Here is a 9,608-nt window from a genome sequence, read left to right on the forward strand (position 1 = left end):
TTTCTAAAAATTAATTAAAGCGTGTATGACTTTTCCTCATGAGTCGAGCCATTTACTCATATCATTAAGTGTCACTAAGAGTTAAAACTCGCAAATTTCCGGTAGCTATAAACGCAGCAGCAGTGACGTCTCCTCCTCCTCTTGACTGCTGTAGCTGTTTGTAAGTGTTAATAAGTAAGTTCTGATTGCAGAGCCAGTGCCTTAACTTCTACGACTGCATGGTATGTGATGTGTGAAGAAGGGCTGATAGTATTGGTTGTCAGCAGAGGGTTTCATAGCAAGCTAACGGAGCAGCTAATCCCTAAATCAGCATTTTTACTACCGTTAGCTTCAGCTAGCTGGTGCTGTGTATTCATCTGCAGCCGACGATAGCACATGACTCAGATGTTTCACTGAGAACATCCATGTTTACGTCAGGCAGCAGAGCTGCACAAACCGACTAAGGGAAAGTCAGCAGGTGAAACCGGTTCATGGGTTTTCAGTGTCTCCCTACCGGATAATAGTTCCCCGGTATTGCCCAGCAGTACCCGTGACGTGACAGTGGGCTGAAGGGTATGGCAAGCCATTAGTGCCAAAATTCGCCACATAGAAGGGAAGAACATCGGCGCCACCTACCTACTGCTGTAATTTTTTTTTTATTGCAATGGCAACATTGTGCACAGTGTTGCCAACTTAGCGACTTTGTCGCTATATTTAGCGAATTTTCAGACCCCCTTAGCGACTTTTTTTCTAAAAAGCGACTAGCGACAAATCTGGCGACTTTTTCTGGTGTTATTGGAGACTTATTTATGACGACTTTTTGACGTGATAGCGCGTATCGCCCTTACTCTCAACAAGCAGCGGTGCTGCCGTGGGCAGTGTTGGGGAGTAACGGAATACATGTACCGCCGTTACGTATTTAGAATACAAAATATGAGTAACTGTATTCCGTTACAGTTACCGTTTAAAAAGGTGGTATTCAGAATACAGTTACTTTGTTGAAATAAATGGATTACACGGCGGTACTTCCCTGTTTCATATTGTCGCGGGTCAGGACTGTTTGGGTTTGTTTGACAGCTACGTAATGTTGTTCCAGGCGGCAGCGTTACGGTTGCCATGGTTACAGGGTGACGCGCTCTCTCTCTGCGTGTTTCCTGGGTGAGAGAGCGCTTTGTTGTTGTTGTTGTTGTGCTAAGCTAAAAGGCAGAATGCTACAGGCATGGCCCTAAAGAATGTAGCCTCATGGGCAGTGTAGTCCGTGCTGCAGCGAGAATGAACTACCATACACGTTATGTGTCTGTGAGGGAGGGAGGGAGAGAAAGGAAAAGTCCGAGCTGTCACGGAGCAAAAACGGGAGCTGGAAGCATGTAAATATAATAATAACCACTGCAGCCAAGAAGAGTGCCTGACGAGCCCATTTGTAAGTAAGCTATTAAGACTCAACTGTACACCGTGTTCGTGTTTTCCTCCGGAAAAAATAAGTTCCGTTGGAGCAGCCTTTCAACGCCTCTCTCTGTCTCTGGCAAGCAAAGTTGACCCAGACAACAAAGTAAAGCTAGTTTTCGGCTACCAGCCCGACACGGAACCCACTGTATTAGCCACAGGTCGCTTTACTACGGTTCGGAGCCGCGGACCTTCAGTATCAGTAATAAATCACAGCAATAGTACATTCACGTAGTTGTAAACAGCACGATAATATATTAAGTAATCCAAAGTATTCAGAATACGTTACTCTCATTGAGTAATGTAACGGAATACGTTACAGAATACATTTTGGGGCATGTATTCAGTATTCTGTAATGGAATACATTTTAAAAGTAACCTTCCAAACACTGGCCGTGGGCACCTCACCCGTGCCAAAGCGCTCACAGGCGGAGGGTAGTCCTCCCCCAGCTGCTATCAGGGCAGGAGACGTTCACACCTATGCGTCCAAACGGCAAATGAATCGCGCATGAGCGAAGCCGCTGCTCCCGCACTGCCTGTAACGCAGTCAGTTCTTCTTTTACTATTATGCTGTTTTGTGGATCACAAGGTTTAAAACTACTTGTAAAAACACACACACACACAAAGTAACTCCACCAGAGTGCCTATTTCGGGTCACTTTTGCCGGTCCAAGCCCAGATAAAGCTGCAGGGTTGGAATTATGACATTAAAAAAAAACAATAATTGCTAAAAGAAATTTAATTTGTAGTTCTAAATAAATTCTAACTGCATTTAGGACGTGCTTTACTCACTTTATGTCTTGTTCCACGTTGTTATTTCTCTCTTCAACAACATAGGTTACAATTACATTAGCATGACCAATTATGCAAATTAGGCAATGATGTCATTTAGCGACTTCTAGCGACTTTTAGGACAGCTAATAGCGATTTTCCTTACTGAGGAGTTGGTAACACTGATTGTGCAAAAAAGATATCAAAGCCCAAAGTTGAAAGTTCGAAAATGAACTTTAAGAAGAATATAAAATCCAAGATAAACACGCAGATGTCATGCCAAATCTTAATGTGTATGAAACAAATACAAAAGAGCAAGTGTTTTTAAAATTGTCTATTTATTAATTTTCCTATGAATGTATTGAATTGATTTGTTAAAGAATAATTCTTCTGTTACAAATTTAAAAAGCATTACATTAAGTGCATTAATAATTGTTACCACATTTGAAGAAGTACATTGCCCGATCCAGTTACAGATAATTAATCTTATAATTAAATCTGTGTCTCACCCCATTTTTGGCTGCACTTCTTTGCATTCAAATCCTATTTTTTTTGTTTTTAAATCTAAATTAACCCAAAGGCAAAAAGAGCATTTAATAGCTAATTTGCTGGACTACATTCTCCAGTTTGGGGTGTTAATGATAACTGATGTCTTGTAAAAAAAAAACAGGACTTTGTCCTTTACTAGAATGTGGAGAATCCATGTGGAGGCATCTAACTGAGCAAAAAGTCATAGTCACAGCAGCAAAGGTATTGCAGAAAGCTACAGGTTATACTGGGAAAGCAGAAGTAAACTAACTCACTTTCTTTTAATTGCCTTTCTTTTTGTGCAGCATGAGCATTGCACGACAGGTCCTGAACTGCTCCAGGTTTACATGTCGATCAGCTCATGTAACCTGCAGAAAGAGGTTTACTACTTCACAGGTAACAGCACTTTAAAAAGATTTGAACTGAGCCACCCAGGGTATGTGATATGTGGTTGTTAACTGGCAGGATACACTGATTGAACTGATTTGTTAGCGATGTTTGTAGATGTATAACTGGAGAAGCTACACAGCCATCGAGCAACGTCCTGAAACTTTTTCGTTTTCTCAAGATTCAGCTAGTTGATGATTATTTTACCACCACTCCAATTTCCTCTATGTTGGGTGACTGGAAATTGTTAAGTAATGGAAGTTGTCATACTTTTTTGTATTTTGTTGCAGCACGTAATGATGTCACGGCACACACATGCCAAAAGAATTGAAGGACTGGACAAGAATGTCTGGTGAGTAAAGCATTTCTATGTCTTTATAAGAGAGGGCAGGAGTTCTTTTAACAGACCACTGATCAGGGTCAGACTTCACATGTTACATGAGGAGTAATCCAGCAGTTTTTCCACTCCAGCAGCTCGTTATGCTTTGTGCCGTTAGTGTGAGTTTCAAAGGGAACTTTATGCAAAATGCTTGAGGAGCGTGTAGTACAAGTTATTTCCTGCCGCTACTGATTTTGGCTTTAATGTCAGAGCATTTGTGAATTTGTTCCATTACATTTTTTATAATTTATTTTCTTGGCTTGAAAGGGCCTAATATCCTTTCATAGAAATCGTTCTGTGTTTTGTTGGATGACTTTTGTACCACTTTAAAATATGAAAATATGCCCTTTTTGCCCTTTGGTCAGAAATATGTACTAATTTCTGTTGTTTCTAGTGAAGCTTTATTCCTGTGTTACTTTAGGGTGGCTTTCACCGCACTGGCAGCCGACCCATCTGTTGTTAACCTGGGCCAGGGCTTTCCAGACATCCCTCCACCTTCTTATGTCAAGGAGGCGCTAGCGAAGGCCGCATCAGTTGACAGGATGAACCAGTACACAAGAGGCTTTGTAAGTCTTTGTGGACCACAATCTGCAGAGTTTCGTGTGTTAAAACTCCCATACCATCTTAATGAATACTGCATTATTATGAGAGATTTGCAGTAACTACATTGCTCATGGTTTTTCTTTTCTTCCACTTATGCTCTGTGTTTATTGAAAAGGGGCACCCATCTTTGGTGAAGGCCCTCTCTCAGGTGTATGGGAAGGTCTATGGACGTCAGATTGATCCCTTAAAAGAAATTCTGGTCACGGTTGGTGGTTATGGTTCCTTATTTAGCGCCATCCAAGCTCTAGTGGAAGAAGGGGATGAGGTGAGGACTTTGCTCCCTTGCTTCATATTCAAAAACGTTCATATTTACGTCCACAAATGTTCTCCCAGAGCATTCACTGTGTAATTTTCCTTCTTCCAGGTCATCATTATTGAACCTTTCTTTGATTGTTATGTACCTATGGTTCGTATGGCCGGGGGCAAGCCTGTGTTGATACCGCTAAGGCTTGTAAGTATGGCCATGTGTTTAGTTAATACAACTTAAAACAACCTGCAAAAAAGAATATAACCTATTCTGTATAACATATAAAGAAACTATTAACATTAGAAAAGAGAAAATTCACTGTTAGAAAGATGTGCTGTGCTGTAAAGAGTTCATCTGAATTCAGTGCATGGGGCACTGTCTACCTGCTGCTCTGGCCTGAGGATGTTAGCAGATGTCAGTACCTTTAACACAAATCTTCAACATTTCAGAAATCTGGAAAGAAGACGATCACAAGCGCTGACTGGTTTCTGGACCCAGATGAGCTCGCAGGTAAATTCAACTCTAAGACAAAGGCCATCATCATCAACACTCCCAACAATCCCATTGGAAAGGTAAGCACACAGCTAAGTTATCTGTCACTGTGTTTGAAAAAGCCACTGAGACGATGACCGTTGCTCCGACGAGTTCATTCCTGTCTTCTTCCTGCAGGTTTTCACCAAAGATGAGTTGCAGATGATCGCAGACCTCTGCATTAAACATGACACCCTGTGCTTCAGTGATGAGGTTTATGAGTGGCTCGTCTACAGGGGACACCAGCATGTCAAAATTGGTATGTGTATTGGTCAACATGCATTTCTGACTGAAAAAGTACCAGTCAGTGTTGTCAGTACAAGGTTTGGAGTGTTTAAACACTCTGTAACTTTTATGTAGGGTTCAAACCATAGAAATCATCCACATGTCCCTGTAGACAGTGCTGAAATTATGACAAATTACTGGGGCATTTTGGTGGCAAGACAATGGTTGTGACTTCTAAGGTGTACTACGTATGTGGCAGGTCTCCAGCTACAAACATGAAATGTAGTTAGGAGCGACGGCTATGTCCAGCTCGGACAGTGTATTCAAGATTGTGCATCAAAATGACGTTTTTCACAAACTGGCGCCTGCTTATGTGTTTTTAATTTATTAATTCTACCGTTATGACTGTGAACCAAATTGTTGAAACACACAATTACTTTTTACTTACTTTTTACTTTGTATTTGACTTTTCTGACATGTCAACATTGTTTTCTCTCTGCAGCAACTCTGCCTGGAATGTGGGATAGAACTGTTACTATTGGCAGTGCAGGAAAGACGTTTAGTGTGACTGGATGGAAGGTAAGTCGTGTTAAGCCATGTTATTGTTTAACAGTGACTTATTTAATCACTAATCTGACCTTGTTGTGACATTTGTATCTTCTAGCTTGGTTGGTCTATTGGACCTGAGCACTTGATGAAGCATCTTCAGACCGTCATGCAGAATTCCCTGTACACCTGTCCCACACCTCTGCAGGCAAGTCCACCAAACATCTCCATTATGCAGGCTCGTGATTGTACTTCAGTTCTAAAGCTGTGTTTCTTGTCAGGAGGCAGTGGCACAAGGTTTACTCCTAAACTATGAGCTGATGGATCAGCCTGAGTGTTACTTCACTTCACTGGCAGATGAACTTGAAGGAAAGAGGGACCGCCTTGCTGCCATTGTGGAGGAGGCTGGCATGACTCCCGTAATCCCAGAGGGAGGCTACTTCATGCTCGTGGATGTCACAGCTCTCAGTGAGTTACTGCAATTTTAAACTGACATCGCAAAACACTTAGTTACACGTGACTTGTGTTTCTTACAGTTTGGTACTGTGTTCTAACTTCAGCTGGGTCTAGTTAACAATTTTCTGTTTTCATATTTATACTGTGTGCTTTAGTGGCTGTAGCTCAGGAGGTAGAGCAGTTCTTCTGCTAATTGGAAGGTTGGTGCTTCGATTCCTGGCTGCTCCAGTCTGTATGCCAAACGTGAATTTTAGATATAAAGAACCTCTATAGAAAAAACATAGGAAAAAGTGTCTGTATGAATCGGTGTGGACGGGTAAATGAGGCTAGTTGTATAAAGCGCTTTGAGTACCCAGGTAGAGCAGTATAAGAACCAGTCCATTTACCATTTCCTTTAACTCAAAAAAGAAAGCAATCACAACTGACAGTTGCTATTGATGTAACAAAGGCAATTATGCAGGGTTCCTACGGGTGCTTGAAATCCTTGAAAATGCTTGAATTTTAATGTAGTCTTTTTGAGGTTTGAAAAGTGCTTGAATTTCAGATGTGGTGCTTAAAAGTGCTTGAAACTGTATTTCTTTTACCACATATAACTTTCTGAACGAATAGTTTTCTTATCAGATAGAGAAATAAAATGAGTCGCAAAGTCTAAAAGCAAAATTTCTCCGCCCGGGCTGCCTAGCACCTCTGCATGTCAGTCTGTTTCAATGTGTGACCCCGCCACTCCCTCGGACAGTCGGGGATGAGTGCACTAACATGCCTGGAGATAGCTGTTAAATGAGTGTTTGATGGAAACGACAATAGCGGAGTTTGTGCTCTCGAGTCGCATGATAGGTGAGTCCTAGTAAATAATTTTTGAGAATGTGTACATAACACGTGCACATTTTTAAAACTATTATTATTATTTTGCTAGCTATCAAACTTGCTGGAGAAATGATTGAAATGCACCGAGTGTGATGCAGTACGGCCGCGCTATTATAGCAGTTAGTTATGGCTTGGTGATTTATGGAATATGCTGTGAATTTAGCTAACATTACTTAGTAGTAGCAGTAATGTGAGTTTACTCAAGTAAAAGGTTTAAACATTAGTCCGATACTTAACTAACCAACTTAAGGCTTATGGAAATAATAGTAATAAGAGGGACTGATCCATATGGGCACAAAGAATAGCCACTTTTTTTTGTGCTACTGAAGTTCCCTGGTGTTTTAACAAAAGGGGAACACAGGACATTTAAGTCAACCTAAAAATTTTAGTTTTAATTTTTACATGGCCTTACTGAGGTGATGCTAAGTTAAACATGCATTCTTTTTTTGGTAATGTGCTGGAAATGCTTGAAAATGGACATTGAAAGTGCTTAAAAAGTGCTTGAATTTGACCCTGAAAAATGCGTATGAGCCCTGCATATGTAGACCGTCATGTGGAAAATTTATGAATATTAGATCAAACAGATTCCCATGCCTGTGTGACAAAACCAGCCCAAACGGCATCCCATGAATTAGCCGGTAGCATAGTTGGTAAGGCCAGACAGGTACAGTGGTTGAAGAGTATTGCAGCATGTTGTGTGTGTACTTGATCATCTGCAGTCAGTTAAGTGAGGTTTGAGTATAAATATATTATTCATTAAATGTAATTGTCATAAGAAATAGGCTGGAAAAATCCCCAAGCTGCAGCAACACCTTAAAAATAACCCAGTAGGGATCTGCTGACCTGATGACTGGTCAGTGAGACTGTTTCTAACCCTTAAAATGTATATTCCCCCTCTCTGTGTTCATTATAGATCAGGACCTTTCACATATGGATGAGGATGAAGCCTATGACTACAAGTTTGTAAAGTGGATGATTAAAGAAAAGGTAAATATTTCTTCATTCTACTATATTGGAGCAATGTGTTTCTGTAATGCTTTTTTAAAAAAAATGGTAATATATATGTTTTATACAGAAACTAGCAGCCATTCCAGTTACTGCATTTGTTGGAGAAGAGTCTACAAAAGACTTTGAGAAATATATTCGCCTTTGCTTCATTAAGGTAAACACACAAAGTGTCAATAAACACAGTACCTCTAAAATTATCCAGTTAAGATGAATCTTGGCTGAGGTGCAGTTTTTATTTTTCCTGTTTCTCTTAACAGCAAGATGGTACTCTCGACGCAGCGCGGAGCATCTTGAAGAGCTGGACAAAGGTTTAACGGGAGGTGCTTCGGAAGACTTAAACTCCACACTAACTGGAAATTAGTCAAATGTATTAGAAGAGTTGATTATAGAGTACGTATTTTGAATTGTACAGTGTGTTAGGAGAAAGGAAACCCAAATATTGAATAGATGAAAAAACCCTAGTCAGTCTTTTTGTCATTCTGTTTTTGGCTGTTATTTGTAGAGGGTTAAATCATGAAACACAAAAGAACAGGAAGGAAGAATCTGCTGTAACTGTGCCTTTTCTGTGTCTTCCCTTTCCACTAAAACTATGGGTCTGGTTTGTGAAAACTTTATTGTGATCAAATGTTTTGTAAAATTTTAGTGCTAATCATTAGATTAACAGCAATCTGCTGGTACCAAACATCCATAAAGGTTTAAGACTCCTTTTAAAAAGTACAGTTATTAAATGTATTGACAAGGATGCTGAAGATGTAGCTCCCAGGCAGGAGGAAAAGGGAACGATCTCAAAGGAAGGAGGTACATGGATATAGTGAAGGAGGACATGCAGATGGGTTGATTTATTAGAAGAGGATGTTAGGGATGGAGTGAGCTGAAGGCCGATGATCCACTGTGGCGATCCCTAAAGCGAGCAGCACAAAGAAGCTTGAGCATTAAATGTATTGACAAAGTTTGGTGTTATTTTATTGTTTTCTGTTTCTCTGCTTAAATCATTTGATTTGTTCTCATTGGCGCAGTTTGTTTTGGAGCGCAGGCATGCTCACTGTGAAAAAGAACACATTAAATGGTAAATGGCCTGTATTTGTATAGCACTTTACTTAGTCCCTATGGCGCTTTACACTACATTCAGTCATCCACCCAGTCACACACTGGTGATGGCAAGCTACATAGCCGCAGCTGCCCTGGGGCGCACTGACAGAGGCGAGGCTGCCGGACACTGGCGCCACCGGGCCCTCTGACCACCACCAGTAGGCAACGGGTGAAGTGTCTTGCCCAAGGACACAACGACCGAGACAGTCGTAGCCGGGGCTCGAACCGGCAACCTTCCGATTACAAGACGAACTGCCAACTCTTGAGCTACAATCGCCCCGACATTAAGACGTTACTAAAAAAAATAATAATAAAATACGGTTAAAAGCCTTATGAAATAAATAGAATCCAGTTAACTAAAGTACAGTAAAACCACTCAGGAGGAAAACCAGTTAAAATATCTGAACCTGTTCCAACGTTAGTTGTGATGATCCAGGAACAACACCAACACAGGGATATCATTCTTACCTTTTACTCCTAGTTTTGGATGTGAGATAACATTTTTGAGTACAGAGGACTGTTTTCAACTGTTGGATTAGAAATTCTTTTTGTA

General features: G+C 40.7%; 1 protein-coding gene across 4 annotated transcripts; it reads left to right on the forward strand.

The window, feature by feature from the left end:
* Nucleotides 1-56: 56 nt before the first annotated feature.
* LOC100694678 (kynurenine--oxoglutarate transaminase 3) lies at nucleotides 57-9,042 on the forward strand. 4 transcript variants are annotated; one of them, XM_003444204.4, is made up of 14 exons: nucleotides 57-174; nucleotides 3,026-3,116; nucleotides 3,398-3,459; nucleotides 3,908-4,052; nucleotides 4,205-4,354; nucleotides 4,454-4,540; nucleotides 4,786-4,908; nucleotides 5,006-5,126; nucleotides 5,595-5,671; nucleotides 5,757-5,846; nucleotides 5,920-6,106; nucleotides 7,872-7,945; nucleotides 8,034-8,120; nucleotides 8,224-9,042. In XM_003444204.4, exons 2-14 carry the CDS (start codon nucleotides 3,027-3,029, stop codon nucleotides 8,278-8,280), a joined length of 1,350 nt encoding a protein of 449 aa, XP_003444252.1. In that variant the 5' UTR covers nucleotides 57-174; nucleotide 3,026; the 3' UTR covers nucleotides 8,281-9,042. The 4 variants fall into 4 exon arrangements, with proteins under 4 accessions (XP_003444252.1, XP_005451227.1, XP_005451226.1 ...); XM_005451170.4 differs by having other exon boundaries at nucleotides 74-160; XM_005451169.4 differs by having other exon boundaries at nucleotides 103-221.
* The last annotated feature ends 566 nt before the right edge of the window (nucleotides 9,043-9,608 follow it).

This window comes from Oreochromis niloticus, linkage group LG23, assembly GCF_001858045.2.
Source record: "Oreochromis niloticus isolate F11D_XX linkage group LG23, O_niloticus_UMD_NMBU, whole genome shotgun sequence".
NCBI classification, from domain to species: domain Eukaryota; kingdom Metazoa; phylum Chordata; class Actinopteri; order Cichliformes; family Cichlidae; genus Oreochromis; species Oreochromis niloticus.